The 25,355-nt window shown below is 38.0% G+C and overlaps 1 protein-coding gene across 1 annotated transcript in view; it reads right to left on the bottom strand.

Annotated features, from left to right (window-relative positions):
* PIEZO2 (piezo type mechanosensitive ion channel component 2) overlaps positions 1-25,355 on the bottom strand; it is a 655,528-nt gene that overhangs the window by 19,243 nt on the left and 610,930 nt on the right. The window contains exons 53-55 of the mRNA XM_053714912.1: positions 19,984-20,100; positions 7,696-7,775; positions 7,395-7,572 (exon numbers count right to left, since the gene is read on the bottom strand). Coding sequence (XP_053570887.1) covers positions 7,395-7,572; positions 7,696-7,775; positions 19,984-20,100 — 375 coding nt within the window. The remainder of the gene's footprint in view (positions 1-7,394; positions 7,573-7,695; positions 7,776-19,983; positions 20,101-25,355) is intronic.

Below are 25,355 nucleotides of genomic sequence, written 5' to 3'. Positions count from 1 at the left end.
GATCAACCATAGTTTCCGCAATAGAAAGCTCTTTCTTTCATATCTCTCTATATTGAGTTTTGTTGTAAGAATAGATCTCTTTCTTGTTAACTTTCCCTGTACTTATCCCATAGCTGTTTTATGGGATTATCAGTATAGGCTTTATAGCTATTTTTAAATTACTTTGCAAGCTGCACTTCTCTCTCTTTGTTTTCTTCTATTTAAAAAGATAGGCTTTTACTTCACCTCTCATGTAGGCTTTTGCAGTCTCCCAGAAAATCTCACTCTTGTTTCTATAAGCTCTGTTATTAAGTTGGAATTCTTACCATTTCTCTATCACTGAATTCTTTAAAGTGCACACTAGGTAATAGGTATCTCGGGGGGGAAAATGAGGATGGGTCCTGCTTAAAGTTTGGTGTAAACTGCATTTCTAGTGAAATAATGGCATGATCCATTATACAGATATAGTTTTAAATAAAAAAGTGTGTCCAAGTTTTATCCTTGCATATGAAGGAGAAAAATATAAAGACTTTCAAAATGAGTAACAATACAATAGATGCAAAAATGGCTCATCACTTTCTATGTACATTGCGTTGTTTAGTAGTACATATGCTGTTATCTGTACAAAAACCTCTTAACTTCACTGACAATATTGTAAAGGCTTCCCTCACTATTATGTGATTGGGAACTTAAGGCCCAGCACTTCAATAGCAATTTATTTGTTAATAGACGTTGCAGGAATCTATACGTTCACCGTGTCTTTTGACTGCAATAAAGCCTCTTATTGACATTGGCTTTTCAGCCACTTTTCAGCTTCTACATATTACTGTATTAGGAAATTCAAGGTCCAGCTCAGGACAATATGTATAATACAGATCATTCATAAGTGCAGTTATTACTTTGAAATTGATGCCATCTTCTGCTATTGAAGGCTTCTACCTACCTTTCTCACGGCTAGATTAGGAGTTTTGCTCTATGAGTGAAAAAGCCTCATAACGCTGCTTTTTCACTACTGCTGCTATTACTACGTCTTGTAGGTATAGCTGTACCGCACACTTTTTTGGCAGTCACGCAACGTAACTACCGCACCTTTTAAAAAGTCCTTTTTCAATGGGACTTCCACAGCGCCAGTATTACGAGTTTGCTTGTCCGGCCAAAAAGTGAGCGGTACAGCCCATAACTACTAAATGCCCTTTTCAGGGCAATTTTTTTTTACAGGTAAAAGAGTTGATTTCTTTGGGGCAATGCCCCGCAAAAGGCCCTTTTAAGGGCCATTGGCAGTTTAGTGTAGGCTAGGTTTTTTTTTATTTAGATAAATGTATTTTTTTTATTTAATTTATTTAATTTTAGTGTAATGTTAGGTTTTAGTGTAAGACAGGTTAGTTTTTATTTTACAGGTAACTTTGTATTTATTTTAACTAGGTAGATAGTAAATAGTTAATAACTATTTACTAACTAGTCTACCTAGTTAAAATAAATACAAACTTACCTGTAAAATAAAAATAAAACCTAAGATAGCTACAATGTGACTATTAGTAATATTGTAGCTAGCTTAGGTTTTATTTTTACGGGTATGTATTTAGATTTATTTTAATTATATTAAAGTTAGGGGTGTTAGGGTTAGGCTTAGATTTAGGGGTTAATAACTTTAGTATAGTCCAAACACAAAGGAAAAATGATATAAAGAATACCAAGATTCCCAAAGTATGCACTTGCAGCACTCTGGGCCCTGAACTAAAGGATGGAATATCCCAACAGGATTTTAAAATATAACCTTTATTATAGAAATTTAAAAAACCAAGTGGTTGGTTTATAACACACACAATTAAAATACACTCCAGTACCGAGATCAGTGTAGTAGGTAATATGTAAGATCACTAAATATTACGATTAGGCCTGTATAATATCACAGTTATAAGTGATCTCAAATGTAACCCAAAATAGTCGCTAGTTTAAATTCACTCAAAGGCTTGCAGCAAACAAGCTAGAACAAAAATTATAATCAGGATAAATTATGATCTGAGAATCAGAAAGAGTGTTATAAGCTTATACAGTTAGATACAAAGCTCAAAAATTATGAATAATGCGTATATGTCTATTGGAATTGATCCTAAATGATATTAGTGTATCTAATGTAACTATACTTAATATGTATATTAATGGTGAGCTGTGGATTATATCAAGTAGGCTTATATTTCTGCCTGTATCTAAGCATCTATTAATTCAACAAAGTTTTCAGTGTGCCAGTCTTATAACAGTGATCAAATGCTACAGAACAGTAGCAATCAGTCACTTTTTGAGAAAACTTCTCTTTTATAAGTAAGAATACAAAATATGTGTAAACTTGTAGCAGTAGAGTCACTTTATTAAGTGGTAGAATATATTCTGTGTTAAAGCAAATATATAGGAACTCCAATTTTCTGCTACAATAAAAATAGCTCAAAGATAAGCAGTTTTCAATGCAGTGTATGTGACTGTAATTATAAATATTGATAGAATCAAAATATTAATTCACCATCCATTCAAGGATTAGATCCACTTATAGAAAAAAGTTTAAATCAACCTTGACTAAATACAATGTAATTAGACTTGTTTATCTATATGGTTGATGCCACGAATGTGACAGAGTTTACTATAACCAAACTTAAATCTATATTCAGTTCGTATGGCCTTCCAGCGTTGTGGAATTACGCTGACTTTGGCGCAAACCAGGCCATATTGGTAGATATCTTACAGCTTTTTAGCACAGCTTCTATACATGTGATGTAAAGGTTATAGAGGTAATGGATTTTGGAACCTGTACTAGTTAGAGAATAAGAGTAACACTATAGACTAAGTCTGGCACAACCCAGGCTGGTAGTAGAATTATTAATGTATAGTGAAATGGAACTACTTATGTTGCTATTCGTGAAACGTTTAATGCTCATATGGTCGATACCTGATAGGTTCTATCACTGTTCATGTTTAGCAATTTGCTAAATCCAACACAACCCAGGTGGTGTGTAAAAATAAGAATCACTCAATTAACAGCGCTATATGCAGTCAGATTTTAATATATATATTTTTGATATTAATGTTGTATATTCCGGAAATAGTCCAGTCATGTAATAATTTGTACAAAAATATATAATTTTTTTTTTAATATATTTCTTATATTGTAATAGCACTAGATCTGGCACAACCCAGACTAAAGATTGATTTAGTATTGCTCTATTGGTTAGCACTGTTTATATTGTGGATACGGTTTAAACTATTTTCAGGGTTTAAATCCCCACAAAATCGGCGGCTCGCTGCCTTTGATAAAGCCCTATCGGGCGAAACGCGTCAGGGGAGAGTGCTGAACGGGTTCACACTCTATCTTTTGTGTTAATTTTAAGTGCCCAGTACCTTGTATCTATGTGCCGCTAAGTTCACTTGCAATACTCAGCATGATCACAGACTATCAGGGTCTATATAGATGAGTGAACACTGTTCACAACAAATAATGATCTGTATTGTTACACCGAGGTGCCATTCTAGCATCTAACTGTAATATCTACTAATAGCTTGTGCCTAATTAATTTAACGGTCAAAATAATCCATTCAATAGCAATGTTTGGTGAATGTTATGAGTCATGTATGAATGTTGAACAACCGGAGAAGCGCAGCACCGGCTATATTGATTCACTTAGAATCATTTACTGCAGCATTTAACTGGTAATACTATAAAATATACAGCCTGGGTTGTGCCAGACTTAGCCTATCATTCAACATAGCCTCTATATACATAGATAAATGTAAGTCAGATGAATGTAAGGAATACTGTATGACTGTTAAACTGCTTGATACTTACAGCATTTGCCATATTGATGCTGTGAGAACTATTTGTTACTAATTTAATCTGGGTTGTGCCAGAAATAGTTTAAACCGTATCCACAATATAAACAGTGCTAACCAATAGAGCAATACTAAATCAATCTTTAGTCTGGGTTGTGCCAGATCTAGTGCTATTACAATATAAGAAATATATTAAAAATTTTTTTAGATATTTTTGTACAAATTATTACATGACTGGACTATTTCCGGAATATACAACATTAATATCAAAAATATATATATTAAAATCTGACTGCATATAGCGCTGTTAATTGAGTGATTCTTATTTTTACACACCACCTGGGTTGTGTTGGATTTAGCAAATTGCTAAACATGAACAGTGATAGAACCTATCAGGTATCGACCATATGAGCATTAAACGTTTCACGAATAGCAACATAAGTAGTTCCATTTCACTATACATTAATAATTCTACTACCAGCCTGGGTTGTGCCAGACTTAGTCTATAGTGTTACTCTTATTCTCTAACTAGTACAGGTTCCAAAATCCATTACCTCTATAACCTTTACATCACATGTATAGAAGCTGTGCTAAAAAGCTGTAAGATATCTACCAATATGGCCTGGGTTGCGCCAAACAGCGTAATTCCACAACGCTGGAAGGCCATACGAACTGAATATAGATTTAAGTTTGGTTATAGTAAACTCTGTCACATTCGTGGCATCAACCATATAGATAAACCAGTCTAATTACCTTGTATTTAGTCAAGGTTGATTTAAACTTTTTTCTATAAGTGGATCTAATCCTTGAATGGATGGTGAATTAATATTTTGATTCTATCAATATTTATAATTACAGTCACATACACTGCATTGAAAACTGCTTATCTTTGAGCTATTTTTATTGTAGCAGAAAATTGGAGTTCCTATTTATTTGCTTTAACACAGAATATATTCTACCACTTAATAAAGTGACTCTACTGCTACAAGTTTACACATATTTTGTATTCTTACTTATAAAAGAGAAGTTTTCTCAAAAAGTGACTGAGTGATTGCTACTGTTCTGTAGCATTTGATCACTGCTATAAGACTGGCACACTGAAAACTTTGTTGAATTAATAGATGCTTAGATACAGGCAGAAATATAAGCCTACTTGATATAATCCACAGCTCACCATTAATATACATATTAAGTATAGTTACATTAGATACACTAATATCATTTAGGATCAATTCCAATAGACATATACGCATTATTCATAATTTTTGAGCTTTGTATCTAACTGTATAAGCTTATAACACTCTTTCTGATTCTCAGATCATAATTTATCCTGATTATAATTTTTGTTCTAGCTTGTTTGCTGCAAGCCTTTGAGTGAATTTAAACTAGCGATTATTTTGGGTTACATTTGAGATCACTTATAACTGTGATATTATACAGGCCTAATCGTAATATTTAGTGATCTTACATATTACCTACTACACTGATCTCGGTACTGGAGTGTATTTTAATTGTGTGTGTTATAAACCAACCACTTGGTTTTTTAAATTTCTATAATAAAGGTTATATTTTAAAATCCTGTTGGGATATTCCGTCCTTTAGTTCAGGGCCCAGAGTGCTGCAAGTGCATACTTTGGGAATCTTGGTATTCTTTATATCATTTTTCCTTTGTGTTTGGATTTAGATTTATGCACAAGCACCATTTCCTCTAGAGATTTATAGGAGACCAATATAGACCTTTTTAACGTATACACAACTATACTACCTGAGGAAAAGCCCGAGTAGTGCCACTGTTCATTTGGTGTGTTAGTAACTTTAGTATAGTGGCAGCGACGTTGAGGGCGGCAGATTAGGGGTTAATAAATGTAGGTAGGTGGCGGTGATGTCGGGGGCGGCAGAATAGGGGTTAATAAGTGTAATGTAGTGGCGGCGACATTCTGGGCGGAAGATTAGGGGTTAATAAGTGTAGGTAGGTGTTGGCGATGTCAGGGACAGCAGATTAGGGGTTAATAACTGTAGTTAGGCGTTGGCGATGTCAGGGGCAGCAGATTAGGGGTGTTTAGACTCGGGGTTTATGTTAGGGTGTTAGGTTTAAACATAACTTTTCTTCCCCTATAGGAATCAATGGGGCTGCGTTATGGAGCTTTACGCTCCTTTATTGCAGGTGTTAGGCTTTTTTTTATCCGGCTCTCCTCATTGATGTCTATGGGGAAATCGTGCACGAGAACGTAAAACCAGCTCAAAGCAGCGCTGGTATTTGTGTGTGGTATGGAGCTCAATGCTGCCCTATTGCCCGCTAAAGCAGGTTTTTAGAAAACCTGTAATAGCAGCGCTATTAAAGGTGAGCAGTGGAAATAACTTGGAAGTTATTACCGAGCAGCTCATAACGCAAAACTCGTAATCTGGCCGTTTGTTTTTTATATTGATCCCACCAATTCCTTTCCCTAATACAGCACACAATTAATTTCCTGCTGTATGTGCACAGCAGCACCCTTTTTCTTTGGAGGGATCGTTGTGTAATGTTTTTAAATTTTTATCCTGGCAAGCAATTCCAATTTTGCTGCCAACATGTGTGTTTATTAAAGCATTGTTATTAAAAGTTAACTTTTATCCACATTATTATGATTATTTTTCCAGTGCTGATTTACATTTTTTTCCCATCAGACTGCCAGACAGTGAAGCATGATTTATCACACAAGGGAACACGTTTTCACTGTTCCAGAGTCCAGTAGCGGCATGTTTTACACCACTCCAGCAGACGCATGTTGATGTGAGGCTTCTGTACGAAAACCCATTTCATGAAGCTCCCAGCACACAGCTCTTGTGTTGATGTTGCTTCCAGAGGCAGTTTGTAACTCTGCATTGAGTGATACAACAGATGATAGGCTATTTTTACGTGTTACGTGCTTCAGCACTCGGTGGCCCCATTCTGCAATTGTATTTGGTTTATACTTTGTGACTGTGTTGTTGTTGCTCCGAGACAGTTCCATTTCATAATAATAACACGTACAGCATGTCTTGTAGGGCTGAATTTTCACAAACTGACTTGTGGCAAAGGCTGTATCACATGACAGTGTCCTGTTTAAAGTCACTTCAGTACAAGCCATTGTGCTGCCAATGTTTGTCTATGGAGATTTCATGGCTATGAGCTGGGTGTGTAATGGGTGTGTCTGAAACACCTGTACTCAATAATTAATAAGGATGTCCACATACTTTTGGCTATATAGTGTAAGTATATTGTATAGTCTTGTTGAGGGCTTTGTAAGTAAGAGATTTTAAATATAATACTAGAGGGAAGCCAGTGAACAACATGGCATAGAGGAGCATAAGCAATGAGTAAACTGGATGAGTCTGGCCTAAGCACTTATAATATACTAAACTGGGTATAGGTAGGTCAGATGGGTGAGACTAACAGTAATCATAATGGCACAGGTTCCATGGGAAGATCAGAATTAATTGTATCAATATCCTGCAGCCCTGAATGGAGCAGATATGCACAGTAAGAGAGATGTTTTTAATGAATGTAGTGATATAATGTAAAATAAGTACAGTGATTCACATAAAAAATTTTTTTACATAAAGTTGCATAAAGTACTTACCCATAACCTGCTAAAAATCCAAGACTTGGAGGGCTGACCTTGTCACTAAATACGCAGAGCTCAAGACCCTCTTTTGTGCTGAATTTCTTATTTTTTTGGCTAACAACCCACCACTCTCGAATACCATTTGAAGAGTTCTCTCTTTTTAATGTAACAGTAATATTTACAAATTCTTCCTCTGTTAAAAAATAAAATTGTTTAAAATTAGTGATAATCTTCATATTTAAATAACATAATTTAACTGAAGGTCTCTGATTCATCTTTTGACAATTAGATTCAATAATTTAAATGACAGATTTACCTCTGAGAAGTTGTGGGATGGGTTTTGCAGTGGAGTCACTTGGAGCTTTAATATACCATGGGTATATGTTTTCTAGATCCCTAAAAAACAAGAAAAATACATTTTTGTAGAAATGTCCTGTTTTAGTCCTATGGTAAAAGATGCACTACAAATAGCAATTAGGTAATAATGTATATTTATGTAACTGTTAATCAGTGTTTATAACAAGGTAATAGTGTTATCAATAAAAACACATATAACAATAATGTACTTATCTTTGCATAAATGTTTTGTAGATGATCTATTTATATAGCCCATAAAGTTTTTTTTTTTAAATAAATGTATAATTTTGCTTATTTTTAAATAACATTGCTCTGATTTTCAGACTCCTAACCAAGCCCCAAAGTTTTATGAGAATACCTTCAGCTACCTTCTTCAGCTTGCTCCTGTTTGTGTAAAGGGTCTTTTCATATGCAAAAGAAGGAGGAGGGGGGAGTGTCTTATTTCCCTCTTGCAGTGGGTTTTCCAGCTGCCTTTTCAACAGAGCTAAACTGAGAGCTTCTAAGTAAGTTTTTAAACAGTTTTTACTGGATTTTTATATCAGTATCTGTGCATCTTATTCTTTATAATAGTGTCTATTACATGCAGTTACATGAAAATGAGTGTATACTGTCCCTTTAATAAATTGCTTACAGATTCCTAACTCAAGACTCCTATATTTAACCTTTAAAAAAGAGAGATAAATGAAAGAGGTATGCAGGGCCGTCTTTAATATTGACTGGACCCTGGGCAAACATTTTCTCCCCCCCCCCTCCCCCCCATCCCCATCATCCCAAAAAACAACTAAATCAATTTATTTTTTTATTTTTTTAAAATTATTAGCCCAGCAGTGGATCATCCACTGCTGGGCTAATCATTTAAAACAATGACATAAATTGCAATATGTGAAACTGAACCTAAGCAGTACTAATAAGTAAATAAATATATAAATTCCTCCACTGTGGATTAATTTAATATGCTTTTGAATGTGATTCTGGTGTGAGGTTAGCTGGTTAAAGAGATTTAGGGCAGACAACAGGAGCAACGCAAGGTAAAGACTGAGGAGGAAGCATGGAGGTGCAGACAAATATAAGTTTACTGACTGGAATAGCAGAACTACTATTGGAAGCTGTAAAATCTGATACAGAGAGAAAAAAAACCTATAAAAAAAGCCACAGCAGCACATGTCACTTTTTAGCTACCTAGTTCCCCTAACACACTTCAGTTAGTTGATCTTAGGGCCACAGCAGAAAGAGCAGGGCTAAGGCGACCAGCAGACTGGATGCTTTCTGTCCAAGGCTGCATGGATACAGTTTTTAGACGAATCACAGTCTTAAGACTGAAGAGAGCAGTGTATGCAGCTGCACAGATGCTCAAATCCTCACGTGCCTGCTGCTCCAGCTTTCTGCTGCATGCGCCTACAGTCAGCCCTACCCAGAAAAATCCCCACCACCAGAGCAGTTACCTGGTAACAGTGGTAACCCCAGCAGGACCTTTTCTGATGCAGTGGGATTGGCTGGATGCAGAGTTACGGCTTAGCATTTACTGCTGCACAGTGCACATCTAAAACAGCACATGGCAATAGCTTGGCATGTCACATGACACCGGCACGGTCTGGCACAGTATCTCACAAATAAATAAAAGCAGAGAACTTTTGACTGTGACAGTATTAGGACTGACTGTGTGTCCCCCTCATGTCACATGACATCAGTAGTCTGGCATGAACCAAAAAACCCCCCATTTATTTAAGGACTCTTGGGCCCCTTAACAAAGACTGGGTACTGGACAGCTGCCCCTTTTGCCCTGTGTTAAAGACAGCCCTGGGAGGTATGATTAAACCTCTTTCATAAAGTAAGGGAAATCAGCACTCTTAAACCATAAGTTCTTTTATTGTTCATATACATGCATCTCCCAGACACAAGTGAATTCCCATGTGAAATTGGAACCAATTTATCTATACATATAAGTACATCTCAGTGACGTGCAGTGACGTCAGAGGCTGGTGAGGCAGTGGCAGGATACGCCTTCATTCTTTAGATATCCTTTGTTGAAGAAATAGCAATGCACATGGGTGAGCCAATCACATGAGGTATCTATGTGCAGCCACCAATCAGCAGCTACTGAGCATATTTAGATATGATTTTCAACAAAGGACATCAAAATAATGAAGAAAATTAGATATTAGATGTAAATTGGAAAGTTATTTAAATTTGCATATGGGTTTCATATGGGTTTCATGTCCCTTTAAATGGTGTCTTGGAAAACTGGTCAACTTAGTAAACATCTGATTTTAGTTTAAAGGATTGTAACAGAAACTCTTGCCAGATAACACAATGCTTGCTATGATTATGAGATCTAGAAATCCATGCCCATTAAAATATGTTTAAAAATACTTTTTACTTTAATGCTGCAAATTTTGCTTATAGATTCTTTCATTACATAAGGGATGAGAGTCAGAGGGGGAGGAAGAGAGACAGAGGGAGAAAGAGACCATGGGGGAGAACAACACATAAGGAGAGAGATGGATAGATAGAGAGAGAGAGACACACACACACACACACACACAAGGGGGGGGGGGGGAGAGGGACCACAGCATTTTAAAGTAATAAACCAGCAGAGCTACAGAGAGTTCAGAAAATGAGTCTATAATTTAGTGTGAAGTACAGAGGCAAGCTGCTAAGTTAGTGGGTGTAAAGTTTGAGTAAACAAAATACAAAAACGACCCTGCTGTAAAAGAGTAAACAAACACTAAACCACATTCATTAAATTATCATTTTCACTAACAGAATCCCTTTCAGTAAAATCTTACTTTAATAAGATGTGGGTGAAACACTGCTCTCTGTGCTCTGGAAGGATTCAGGAAGTGACAGTGGCACATTCCACTGCACTTAGAGGGGAAGAACAGAACTCTCTTTTTCACTTTAGCAAAGCTGGCAGCTTCACAGGACAGCAACAAAATATATGAAAGTTGTTTTTTTCCGTTTTTGTTTTGTTTTATATGATTTAACATCCAGCCCTAACTCTTGTTCCACTTGCCTCTTGCTGGATTGGTTCAGCCCAAATAGGACTGCCTCAAATAAGCAGTTAATGGGCCATGCAATGATCTTAACCACTTGCATCCAGTAGATGGCGCAGCATGTTGTGTAATGGTGGGCAGACCTGCTTGTGCCTCTTCAATGCACAACATATAGCTGTGAGAAAAAAAATGCTGGGAAAAAAAATTACAATTTTTTTTTTAAAGCCAATAAAAAAAAAATATTTTTGCCCATATGAGAGGTGAAGCACTGCCTCACCTGCCTCTAGTGACTGCACATCACTGGTACATCTATGTGCTTCTTGAAACCATGAAGTTAAACACTTTACACATAAGTGCAATACTAAACATGTCCCTTTAAGACCTTATAGCATATTTAAATAGGCACATATCGTCCATTGCTCATCCAAAAACAGAATTTATGCTTACCTGATAAATTACTTTCTCCAACGGTGTGTCCGGTCCACGGCGTCATCCTTACTTGTGGGAATATCTCTTCCCCAACAGGAAATGGCAAAGAGTCCCAGCAAAGCTGGCCATATAGTCCCTCCTAGGCTCCGCCCACCCCAGTCATTCGACCGACGGACAGGAGGAAAAAAATAGGAGAAACCATAGGGTGTCGTGGTGACTGTAGTTAGAGAAAATAATTCATCAGACCTGATTAAAAAACCAGGGCGGGCCGTGGACCGGACACACCGTTGGAGAAAGTAATTTATCAGGTAAGCATAAATTCTGTTTTCTCCAACATTGGTGTGTCCAGTCCACGGCGTCATCTTTACTTGTGGGAACCAATACCAAAGCTTTAGGACACGGATGAAGGGAGGGAGCAAATCAGGTCACCTAAACGGAAGGCACCACGGCTTGCAAAACCTTTCTCCCAAAAATAGCCTCCAAAGAAGCAAAAGTATCACATTTGTAAAATTTGGCAAAAGTGTGCAGTGAAGACCAAGTCGCTGCCTTACATATTTGATCAACAGAAGCCTCGTTCTTGAAGGCCCATGTGGAAGCTACAGCCCTAGTGGAGTGAGCTGTGATTCTTTCAGGAGGCTGCCGGCCGGCAGTCTCATAAGCCAATCGGATGATGCTTTTAAGCCAAAAGGAAAGAGAGGTAGAAGTTGCTTTTTGACCTCTCCTTTTACCAGAATAGACGACAAACAGAGAAGAAGTTTGTCTGAACTCTTTTGTAGCTTCTAAGTAGAACTTTAGAGCATGGACTACATCTAAATTGTGTAGCAAACATTCCTTCTTTGAAACTGGATTCGGACACAAAGAAGGTACAACTATCTCCTGATTAATATTTTTGTTGGAAACAACCTTTGGTAGAAAACCAGGCTTAGTACGCAAAACAACCTTATCTGAATGGAACACCAGATAGGGTGGAGTACACTGTAGAGCAGATAACTCAGAAACTCTTCTAGCAGAAGAAATAGCAACCAAAAACAAAACTTTCCAAGATAACAACTTAATATCTATGGAATGTAAAGGTTCAAACGGAACCCCTTGAAGAACTGAAAGAACTAGATTTAAACTCCAGGGAGGAGTCAAAGGTCTGTAAACAGGCTTGATCCTAACCAAAGCCTGAACAAATGCTTGAACATCTGGCACAACTGCCAGACATTTGTGTAGTAGGACAGATAAAGCAGAAATCTGTCCCTTTAGAGAACTCGCAGATAATCCTTTATCCAAATCTTCTTGTAGAAAGGAAAGAATCCTAGGAATCTTTATCTTATTCCATGGGAATCCCTTGGATTCACACCAGCAGATATATCTTTTCCATATTTTATGGTAAATCTTTCTAGTTACCGGTTTTCTGGCTTGGACCAGAGTATCTATCACGGAATCTGAAAACCCACGCTTTGAAAGAATCAAGCGTTCAATCTCCAAGCCGTCAGCTGGAGGGAGACCAGATTTGGATGTTCGAATGGACCCTGAACAAGAAGGTCCTGTCTCAAAGGTAGCTTCCATGGTGGAACCGATGACATATTCACCAGGTCTGCATACCAAGTCCTGCGTGGCCACGCAGGAGCTATCAAGATCACCGAGGCCCTCTCCTGTTTGATCCTGGCTACCAGCCTGGGGATGAGAGGAAACGGTGGAAACACATACGCTAGGTTGAAGGTCCAAGGCGCTACTAGTGCATCCACTAGAGTCGCCTTGGGATCCCTGGATCTGGACCCGTAGCAAGGAACCTTGAAGTTCTGACGAGACGCCATCAGATCCACATCTGGAATGCCCCATAGTTGCGTCAACTGGGCAAAGATCTCCGGGTGGAGTTCCCACTCCCCCGGATGGAATGTCTGACGACTCAAATAATCCGCTTCCCAGTTATATGCGAAAAAATATGAAGGAATTGTTCAAATTTTACCAAAATTTCACCACAGTGTCTTAAAGCATTAAAAGTATTGCACACCAATTTTCAGAGCTTTAACCCTTAAAATAACGAAACCGGAGCCGGTTACAGTTTTAACCCCTCTACAGTCCCAGCTACAGCCTTTGCTGCGACTCTACCAAGCCCAGAGGGGAATACGATACCAAATGACGCCTTCTAGGAACTTTTCCAACTGTTTTCAGGTCCTCACACATGCATCTGCATGTCTTGCTCTCAAAAACAACTGCGCAGTAATGGCGCGAAAATGAGGCTCAGCCTACAACTGGGAAGGCCCTTCCTGACTGGAAAAGGTGTCTAACATAGTGCCTGACGTTAAAAAACGTTCCCCAAGTGTATAAGTGTGAAATACCAGCATAAACATGTATAAAATGCCCAAATAAAGCAATCGATTCTGCCCATAAAAGTGTCTACCAGTTTTATAGCCCATATTAAGCCCTTTATTCTGCTTGAGACTAAGAAAATGGCTTATCGGTCCCCATGAGGGGAAATGACAGCCTTCCAGCCTTACACAGTCTTGTTAGAAATATGGCTAGTCATACCTTAAGCAGAAAAGTCTGCTAACTGTTTCCCCCAACTGAAGTTACTTCATCTCAACAGTCCTATGTGGAAACAGCAAAGGATTTTAGTTACTGTCTGCTAAAATCATCTTCCTCTCACAAACAGAATTCTTTATCTCTTTCTGTTTCAGAGTAAATAGTACATACCAGCACTATTTTAAAATAACAAACTCTTGATAGTAGAATAAAAAAACTACAACTAAACACCACATACTCTTAACCATCTCCGTGGAGATGTTGCCTGTGCAACGGCAAAGAGAATGACTGGGGTGGGCAGAGCCTAGGAGGGACTATATGGCCAGCTTTGCTGGGACTCTTTGCCATTTCCTGTTGGGGAAGAGATATTCCCACAAGTAAGGATGACGCCGTGGACCGGACACACCAATGTTGGAGAAAAGATAACATTGGGATTGTCCATCCTGTGTGTTTTAACCAAACATAGCAGTTATATTCAAACTGTATTAAGCCAATTCCACAGCTCCCTTAAATGCTTTATCATTAATTAGAGCTGTTTAACACACTAGATCACAGCTAGATGATTACGAGTTGTGCGTTAGGGTAAAAAAGCAGCGTAAACAGGTCCTAACGCTGCTTTTTTACGCCCGCTGGTATTACGAGTCTTGCAGGTTTAGGTGTACCGCACACTTGTTTGGCCTTACCGCAAAACGACTTACGTAAACTTCGTAAAGTCTTTTTTCTATGGGACTTCCATAGCGCTGATATTACGAGTCTGTCCTGGGAGGCCAAAAAGTGAGCGGTACAACCTACCCTGTCAAGATCCCTAACGCATTTAAAAGTCAATAGTTATGAATTTTACACTACAACGCTGTAGCATAAAACTCATAGCTAAAGTGCTAAAAAGTACATTAACACCCATAAACTACCTATTAACCCCTAAACCGAGGCCCTCCCACATCGCAAACACTATAATACAAATTTTAACCCCTAATCTGCCTCTCCGGACACTGCCGCCACCTACATTATATTTCTGAACCCCTAAATCTGCTGCCCCCAACATCGCCGTCGCCTACATTATATCTATTAACCCCTAATTTGCCTTCCCCAATGTCGCCGACACCTACATTATATTATTAACCCCTAATCTGCCGCCACCAACGTCGCTGCCACTATATTAAAGTTATTAACCCCTAAACCTAAGTCTAACCCTAAACCTAACACCCCCTAACTTAAATAAATCTAAATAAATATTCATATCATTAACTAAATTATTCCTATTTAAAACTAAATACTTACCTATAAAATAAACCCTAACCTAGCTACAATATAACTAATAGTTACATTGTATCTAGCTTAGGGTTTATTTTTATTTTACTGGCAAGTTTGTATTTATTTCAACTAGGTAGAATAGTTATTAAATAGTAATTAACTATTTAATAACTACCTAGCTAAAATAAATACAAAAGTACCTGTAAAATAAAACCTAACCTAAGTTACCATAACACCTAACATTACACTATAATTAAATACATTTACTAAATTAAATACAATTAAATAAATTACATACAATTAGCTAAATTAAATTAGCTAAAGTACAAAAAACCCCACTAAATTACAGAAAATAATAAACAAATTACAGATATTTAAACTAATTACACCTAATCTAATAGCCCTATTAAAATAAAAAAGCCCCAATAAAAAAAAAAAACCCTAGCCTAAACTATACTACCAATAGCCCTTAAAAGGGCCTTTTGCGGAGCATTGCCCCAAAGTAATCAGCTCTTTTACCTTTTAAAAAAAATACAAACAACCCCCCCAACAGTAAAACCCACCACCCACACAACCAACCCCCCAAATAAAATACTATCTTAAAAAAACCTAAGCTCCCCATTGCCCTGAAAAGGGCATTTGGCTGGGCATTGCCCTTAAAAGGGCAGTTAACTCTTTTGCCGCCCAAAGAACCTAACCAAAAAATAAAACCCACCCAATATACCCTTAAAAACCTAACACTAACCCCTTGAAGATCGACTTACTGGGAGACGTCTTCATCCAAGCCGGGCCGAAGTCCTCAACGTAGTGGTCCTCCAGACGGGCAGAAGTCTTCATCCAGACGACATCTTCTATCTTCATCCATCCGGGGTGGAGTGAGTCCATCTTCAAGGCATCCGACTCAGAGCATCCTCTTCTGCCGACGGACTTACGACGAATGAAGGTACCTTTAAGTGACGTCATCCAAGATGGCGTCCCTTAGATTCCGATTGGCTGATAGAATTCTATCAGCCAATCGGAATTAAGGTAGAAAAAAAATCCTATTGGCTGATGCAATCAGCCAATAGGATTGAAGTTCAATCCCATTGGCTTATCCAATCAGCCAATAGGATTGAGCTCGCATTCTATTGGCTGATTGGAATCTTGGATGATGTCACTTAAGAGGATGCTCTGCGTCGGATGTCTTGAAGATGAACCTGCTCCACGCCGGATGGATGAAGATAGATGATGCCGTCTGGATGAAGACTTCTGCCCGTCTGGAGGACCACTTCGCCTGGCTTGGATGAAGACTTCTCCCGGCTTCATTGAGGACTTCAGCCTGGCTTGGATGAAGACGTCTCCCGGTAAGTCGATCTTCAGGGGGTTAGTGTTAGGTTTTTTTAAGGGTGTATTGGGTGGGTTTTATTTTTAGGTTAGGGACTTTGGGCCTGCAAAAGAGCTAACTGCCCTTTTAAGGGCAATGCCCATCCAAATGCCCTTTTCAGGGCAATGGGGAGCTTAGGTTTTTTTAGATAGTATTTTATTTGGGGGGTTGGTTGTGTGGGTGGTGGGTTTTACTGTTGGGGAGGTTGTTTGTATTTTTTTTCACAGGTAAAAGAGCTGATTACTTTGGGGCAACGCCCCGCAAAAGGCCCTTTTAAGGGCTATTGGTAGTTTAGTTTAGGCTAGGGTTTTTTTTATTTTGGGGGGCTTTTTTTTATTTTAATAGGGCTATTAGATTAGGTGTAATTAGTTTAAATATCTGTAATTTGTTTATTATTTTCTGTAATTTAGTGTTTGTTTTTTTGTACTTTAGCTAATTTAATTTAGCTAATTGTATGTAATTTATTTAATTGTATTTAATTTAGTACATTTATTTAATTATAGTGTAGTGTTAGGTGTTATTGTAACTTAGGTTAGGTTTTATTTTACATGTACTTTTCTATTTATTTTAGCTAGGTAGTTATTAAATAGTTAATAGCTATTTAATAACTATTCTACCTAGTTAAAATAAATACGAACTTGCCTGTAAAATAAAAATAAACCCTAAGCTAGCTACAATGTAACTATTAGTTATATTGAATCTAGTTTAGGGTTTATTTTATAGGTAAGTATTTAGTTTTAAATAGGAATAATTTAGTTAATTATAGGAATATTTATTTAGATTTATTTAAATTATATTTAAGTTAGTGGGTGTTAGATTTAGGGTTAGACTTAGGTTTAGGGGTTAATAACTTTAATATAGTGGCGGCGACGTTGGGGAGGCAGATTAGGGGTTAATAAATATAATGTAGGTGTTGGCGACATTGGTGAAGGCAGATTGGGGTTAATAAATAGTATGTAGGTGTCGGCGATGTTGGGGGCAGCAGATTAGGGGTTAATACATATAATGTAGGTGGCGGTGGTGTCCGGAGCGGCAGATTAGGGGTTAATAATATAATGCAGGTGTCGGCAATGTCGGGGGCGGCAGATTAGGGGTTAATAAGTGTAAGATAAGGGGTGTTTAGACTCGTGTTCATGTTAGGGTGTTAGGTGTAGACATACATTTTATTTCCCCATAGGAATGAATGGGGCTGCGTTACTGAGTTTTACTCTGCTTTTTGGCAGGTGTTAAAAAAAATTTCAGCCGGCTCTCCCCGTTGATTCCTATGGGGAAATCGTGCATGAGCACGTTACACCAGCTCAACGCTGACTTAAACAGCTCTGGTATTGGAGTGCGGTAATGAACAAAATTTTGCTCAACGCTCACTTCTTGTCTTTTAACGACGGGTTTCTGAAAACTCGTAATACCAGCGCTGTAGGTAAGTGAGCGGTGAGGGAAAACTGCTCGTTAGCACCACACTGCCTATAACGCAAAACTCGTAATCTATGTGTTTGCTTGCAGGCTTACAAAGTGCAACCAGTGACCGTAGTACACGACTGCTCTTAAGGTCTAGCTGCACCTGCTAACCTTCCTCCTCTTACCGGATCCGTAGAAATCGTTAGCAGTTACTCAGATCATCAGTAGCATAGATCTCCAAAAAGCTCCACTCTCATGATAAACAGTCTCTCTGCTTCTCACACATGCAGGTCTTTCCAGCGTGCTCTTAGGTCTGAAGTCACCGCCCTCTGCTCACTGCAACCAGGTGTAGTGTTTCCAAGCAGGCATGGGATGCAGTCCGGGGGAGCTTCAATAGTAATTCAAAGCCCAATTTTGTTTTTAAAGGCTATTTTAGCATGTGGGGGCTGCCTTCCTCGGCTCCTAAATAGGCCAAGCTGGGGCCTCATTGATGATTTCAAAGGGGTGAAACGTACATAGCGTTGGCTTGCTGAGACATTATATGCTATTCTGAAACATAGCATCATCCTATTTAGGAGCCGAGGAAGGCAGCCCCCACATGCTAAAATAGCATTTAAAGCAAAGGAAAATTGGGCTCTGAATTACTATTGAAACTCCCCCCTGGACTGCATCGCATGTCTGTTTGGAAACACTACAACTGGTTGCAGTGAGCAGAAGGCCGTGACATAAGACCTAAGAGCACGCTGGAAAGACCTGCATGTGTGAGAAGCAGGGAGACTGTTTATCATGAGAGCGGAGCTTTTTGGAGATCTAAGCTACTGATGATCTGAGAAACCGATTAACAATTTCTACGGATCCGGTAAGAGGAGGAAGGTTAGCAGGTGCAGCTTGACCTTAAGAGCAGTTGTGTACTGCGGTCACTGGTTGCACTTTGTAAGCCTGCAAGCAAAGTTTGTAACAGCCCATTTGAAGCAACATGTCAGAGTGTGTTAAACAGCTCTGATTAATGATAAAGCATTTAAGGGAGCTGTGGAATTGGCTCAATAGAGTTTGAATATAACTGCTATGTTTTGTTAAAACACACAGGATGGACAATCCCAATACACTTTATATATGTTATCTTTTTGGATGATGAACTAACCTTGCTTAAGAACTGAGGTTCACAATCCGGTATGAGCAATGGACTATATGTGCCTATTTAAATATGCTATAAGGTCTTAAAGGGACATGTTTATTATTGCACTTATGTGTAAAGTTTTTAAGTACATGGTTTCAATAAGCATGTAGATGTACTTATATGTATAGATAAATTGGTTCCAATTTCACACGGGAATTCACTTGTGTCTGGGAGATGCATGTATATGAACAATAAAATAACTTATGGTTTAATGCTAAAAGAGTGCTGATTTCCCTTACTTTAGGAAAGAGGTTTAATCACACCTCTTTCATTTATCTCTCTTTTTTAAAGGTTAAAAGTTATTTTGAGGGTCTGCACCAATAATCCTTTGAATAAGGTAAATAATTTTAACCATTTGTGTATAGATTATAACACAATACTACACCCTCTCCCTGCCCCTACAATTAAATATATATATATATATATATATATATATATATATATATATATATATATATATATGTATATAATTATATTTTTAAAAATAATAATAAAAAAGCGAAGAATTTTCAGAATTCCCAAAGCATCTTCAGCTTTAGTGCAGTTTCCGAAAAACATTTTCAGCAAACCCCATAGAAATCTATAGGGAGATGGAGTTAGCGATGTCGCTATATCTGAAATCCTGAAGTTAGTGCATCTGAGTCTTTTGCTCACGCACTAACGTTTGACACGCAATATCAGCGCTAACATGGGATTTCTATTGTTTTATGTTGAGCACAGTTAGCACTCACGAGCAATAAAAAATGTTTCTCTCCATTTATAATCTAGGCCTATAACTTATCAGAAGACTGGTTTGGATGCCCTATACCAGCTTCACTATATAATAAGTAGGAAATCTCTCATATGCTGATGAGGTCTAAAAACAGCTGCCCAAATATGATATCTTTAGCTGTACCTATCCCTACTTAGGGGTCAACGTATTAAGCAGTGGATGCTGCTATATTGAACCTGCTTTCTGCACTGTATCTCTGTTGCTTCAAACATTTTCTGGCTCTATTAAAAGATGGCAAACATAACTGTTTATTAATGTCAAACCACTAAAACAAGCCCTTAGGCAATGTATGCAAAAAGCCAGGTAAAATAAGTCAAGATATATAGGGAAAAGGCATGCATAAAAGATAAACTTACACTGGTTTTGCTTCTGTTGAATCCATGATTTTTGCAAGACTCTCCCGAGTATGGTCTGGCAATTTGACTGTGTATTTATCCCCTGTTATCTCTGCTTTAGCACCAAGACTCATATTTCTATATGGATGAACAGAAAGAAAAACAGATACGTTATCATGATTAATTTGTATATAGATAAAGGTTATTCACATTTATTTAAATCACAAGAATAAAAAGCACTTGATATTTAATATTTACGTGCAACTACTGATTTTCTATCTCTTTGTTTTACGTTTTTAACACAATCTAACATTGTGTCCATGATTGAGAGGTTGAGAGTCCTGATAGACCAGGGGTGGAGTTGGAATGGGTATGGTTAGTATATGTTTAGTGAATGGGAATGAGGATGTCTAAGGACATGGCTGGGCATTTCTGTGGGTTTTACGTGGTCCTCTGTTTAACAAAGAGAAGAAAGAAGTTGGAATCTTCTTTACATAATAGTTTGCATTTTGTTTTCAATTTCTGAAAATAGTTATTGGTCATACCAGTGAAAAACTAAATGTCCCTCTTTTGAAAAGGCTGGACACATCTTGATAAAACGCAAAGGAGTATATGGAAAAGGAAGACTGTTAACAAATAACATAATTTATGTAAGAACTTACCTGATAAATTCATTTCTTTCATATTAGCAAGAGTCCATGAGCTAGTGACGTATGGGATATACATTCCTACCAGGAGGGGCAAAGTTTCCCAAACCTCAAAATGCCTATAAATACACCCCTCACCACACCCACAATTCAGTTTAACGAATAGCCAAGAAGTGGGGTGATAAAAAAGTGCGAAAGCATATAAAATAAGGAATTGGAATAATTGTGCTTTATACAAAATCATAACCACCACAAAAAAAGGGCGGGCCTCATGGACTCTTGCTAATATGAAAGAAATGAATTTATCAGTTAAGTTCTTACATAAATTATGTTTTCTTTCATGTAATTAGCAAGAGTCCATGAGCTAGTGACGTATGGGATAATGATTACCCAAGATGTGGATCTTTCCACACAAGAGTCACTAGAGAGGGAGGGATAAAATAAAGACAGCCAATTCCTGCTGAAAATAATCCACACCCAAAATAAAGTTTAATGAAAAACATAAGCAGAAGATTCAAACTGAAACCGCTGCCTGAAGTACTTTTCTACCAAAAACTGCTTCAGAAGAAGAAAATACATCAAAATGGTAGAATTTAGTAAAAGTATGCAAAGAGGACCAAGTTGCTGCTTTGCAAATCTGATCAACCGAAGCTTCATTCCTAAACGCCCAGGAAGTAGAAACTGACCTAGTAGAATGAGCTGTAATCCTCTGAGGCGGAGTTTTACCCGACTCAACATAGGCAAGATGAATTAAAGATTTCAACCAAGATGCCAAAGAAATGGCAGAAGCTTTCTGGCCTTTTCTAGCACCGGAAAAAATAACAAATAGACTAGAAGTCTTTCGGAAAGACTTAGTAGCTTCAACATAATATTTCAAAGCTCTAACAACATCCAAAGAATGCAACGATTTCTCCTTAGAATTCTTAGGATTAGGACATAATGAAGGAACCACAATTTCTCTACTAATGTTGTTGGAATTCACAACTTTAGGTAAAAATTCAAAAGAAGTTCGCAACACCGCCTTATCCTGATGAAAAATCAGAAAAGGAGACTCACAAGAAAGAGCAGATAATTCAGAAACTCTTCTGGCAGAAGAGATGGCCAAAAGGAACAAAACTTTCCAAGAAAGTAATTTAATGTCCAATGAATGCATAGGTTCAAACGGAGGAGCTTGAAGAGCTCCCAGAACCAAATTCAAACTCCAAGGAGGAGAAATTGACTTAATGACAGGTTTTATACGAACCAAAGCTTGTACAAAACAATGAATATCAGGAAGAATAGCAATCTTTCTGTGAAAAAGAACAGAAAGAGCAGAGATTTGACCTTTCAAGGAACTTGCGGACAAACCCTTATCTAAACCATCCTGAAGAAACTGTAAAATTCTCGGTATTCTAAAAGAATGCCAAGAAAAATGATGAGAAAGACACCAAGAAATATAAGTCTTCCAGACTCTATAATATATCTCTCTAGATACAGATTTACGAGCCTGTAACATAGTATTAATCACAGAGTCAGAGAAACCTCTTTGACCAAGAATCAAGCGTTCAATCTCCATACCTTTAAATTTAAGGATTTCAGATCCTGATGGAAAAAAGGACCTTGTGACAGAAGGTCTGGTCTTAACGGAAGAGTCCACGGTTGGCAAGAGGCCATCCGGACAAGATCCGCATACCAAAACCTGTGAGGCCATGCCGGAGCTACCAGCAGAACAAACGAGCATTCCTTCAGAATCTTGGAGATTACTCTTGGAAGAAGAACTAGAGGCGGAAAGATATAAGCAGGATGATACTTCCAAGGAAGTGATAATGCATCCACTGCCTCCGCCTGAGGATCCCGGGATCTGGACAGATACCTGGAAAGTTTCTTGTTTAGATGAGACGCCATCAGATCTATTTCTGGAAGTTCCCACATTTGAACAATCTGAAGAAATACCTCTGGGTGAGATAATCCGCTTCCCAATTGTCTATACCTGGGATATGAACCGCAGAGATTAGACAGGAGCTGGATTCCGCCCAAACCAAAATTCAAGATACTTCTTTCATAGCCAGAGGACTGTGAGTCCCTCCTTGATGATTGATGTATGCCACAGTTGTGACATTGTCTGTCTGAAAACAAATGAACGATTCTCTCTTCAGAAGAGGCCAAAACTGAAGAGCTCTGAAAATTGCACGGAGTTCCAAAATATTGATCGGTAATCTCACCTCCTGAGATTCCCAAACTCCTTGTGCCGTCAGAGATCCCCACACAGCTCCCCAACCTGTGAGACTTGCATCTGTTGAAATTACAGTCCAGGTCGGAAGCACAAAAGAAGCCCCCTGAATTAAACGATGGTGATCTGTCCACCACGTTAGAGAGTGTCGAACAATCGGTTTTAAAGATATTAATTGAGATATATTTGTGTAATCCTTGCACCATTGATTCAGCATACAGAGCTGAAGAGGTCGCATGTGAAAACGAGCAAAGGGGATCGCGTCCGATGCAGCAGTCATAAGACCTAGAATTTCCATGCAAAAGGCTACCGAAGGGAATGATTGTGACTGAAGGTTTCGACAAGCTGAAATCAATTTTAGACGTCTCATGTCTGTTAAAGACAGAGTCATGGACACTGAATCTATCTGGAAACCCAGAAAAGTTACCCTTGTCTGAGGAATCAATGAACTTTTTGGTAAATTGATCCTCCAACCTTGATCTTGAAGAAACAACACAAGTCGATTTGTATGAGATTCTGCTAAATGTAAAGACTGAGCAAGTACCAAGATATCGTCCAAATAAGGAAATACCACAATACCCTGTTCTCTGATTACAGACAGAAGGGCACCGAGAACCTTTGTAAAAATTCTTGGAGCTGTAGCTAGGCCAAACGGCAGAGCCACAAACTGGTAATGCTTGTCCAGAAAAGAGAATCTCAGGAACTGATAATGATCTGGATGAATCAGAATATGCAGATACGCATCCTGTAAATCTATTGTGGACATATAATGCCCTTGCTGAACAAAAGGCAAGATAGTCCTTACAGTTACCATCTTGAACGTTGGTATCCTTACATAACGATTCAATATTTTTAGATCCAGAACTGGTCTGAAGGAATTCTCCTTCTTTGGTACAATGAAGAGATTTGAATAAAACCCCATCCCCTGTTCCGGAACTGGAACTGGCATAATTACTCCAGCCAACTCTAGATCTGAAACACAATTCAGAAATGCTTGAGCTTTCACTGGATTTACTGGGACACGGGAAAGAAAAAATCTCTTTGCAGGAGGTCTCATCTTGAAACCAATTCTGTACCCTTCTGAAACAATGTTCTGAATCCAAAGATTGTGAACAGAATTGATCCAAATTTCTTTGAAAAAACGTAACCTGCCCCCTACCAGCTGAGCTGGAATGAGGGCCGCACCTTCATGTGGACTTAGAAGCAGGCTTTGCCTTTCTAGCAGGCTTGGATTTATTCCAGACCGGAGATGGTTTCCAAACTGAAACTGCTCCTGAGGATGAAGGATTAGGCTTTTGTTCTTTGTTGAAACGAAAGGAACGAAAACGATTATTAGCCCTGTTTTTACCCTTAGATTTTTTATCCTGTGGTAAAAAAGTTCCTTTCCCACCAGTAACAGTTGAGATAATAGAATCCAACTGAGAACCAAATAATTTGTTACCCTGGAAAGAAATGGAAAGTAGAGTTGATTTAGAAGCCATATCAGCATTCCAAGTCTTAAGCCATAAAGCTCTTCTAGCTAAAATAGCTAGAGACATAAACCTGACATCAACTCTGATAATATCAAAAATGGCATCACAGATAAAATTATTAGCATGCTGAAGAAGAATAATAATATCATGAGAATCATGATCTGTTACTTGTTGCGCTAAAGTTTCCAACCAAAAAGTTGAAGCTGCAGCAACATCAGCCAATGATATAGCAGGTCTAAGAAGATTACCTGAACACAGATAAGCTTTTCTTAGAAAGGATTCAATTTTCCTATCTAAAGGATCCTTAAACGAAGTACCATCTGACGTAGGAATAGTAGTACGTTTAGCAAGGGTAGAAATAGCCCCATCAACTTTAGGGATTTTGTCCCAAAATTCTAATCTGTCAGACGGCACAGGATATAATTGCTTAAAACGTTTAGAAGGAGTAAATGAATTACCCAATTTATCCCATTCTTTGGAAATTACTGCAGAAATAGCATTAGGAACAGGAAAAACTTCTGGAATAACCACAGGAGATTTAAATACCTTATCTAAACGTTTAGAATTAGTATCAAGAGGACCAGAATCCTCTATTTCTAAAGCAATTAGTACTTCTTTAAGTAAAGAACGAATAAATTCCATTTTAAATAAATATGAAGATTTATCAGCATCAATCTCTGAGACAGAATCCTCTGAACCAGAAGAGTCATCAGAATCAGAATGATGATGTTCATTTAAAAATTCATCTGTAGGGAGAGAAGTTTTAAAAGATTTTTTACGTTTACTAGAAGGAGAAATAACAGACATAGCCTTCTTTATGGATTCAGAAACAAAATCTCTTATGTTATCAGGAACATTCTGCACCTTAGATGTTGAAGGAACTGCAACAGGCAATGGTACTTTACTAAAGGAAATATTATCTGCATTAACAAGTTTGTCATGACAATCAATACAAACAACAGCTGGAGGAATAGCTACCAAAAGTTTACAGCAGATACACTTAGCTTTGGTAGATCCAGCACTAGACAGCGATTTTCCTGTAGTATCTTCTGACTCAGATGCAAC

The sequence above is a fragment of the Bombina bombina genome, chromosome 5, assembly GCF_027579735.1.
Source record: "Bombina bombina isolate aBomBom1 chromosome 5, aBomBom1.pri, whole genome shotgun sequence".
Taxonomy (NCBI): domain Eukaryota; kingdom Metazoa; phylum Chordata; class Amphibia; order Anura; family Bombinatoridae; genus Bombina; species Bombina bombina.
This window is presented reverse-complemented; position numbering and strand designations above follow the sequence as displayed.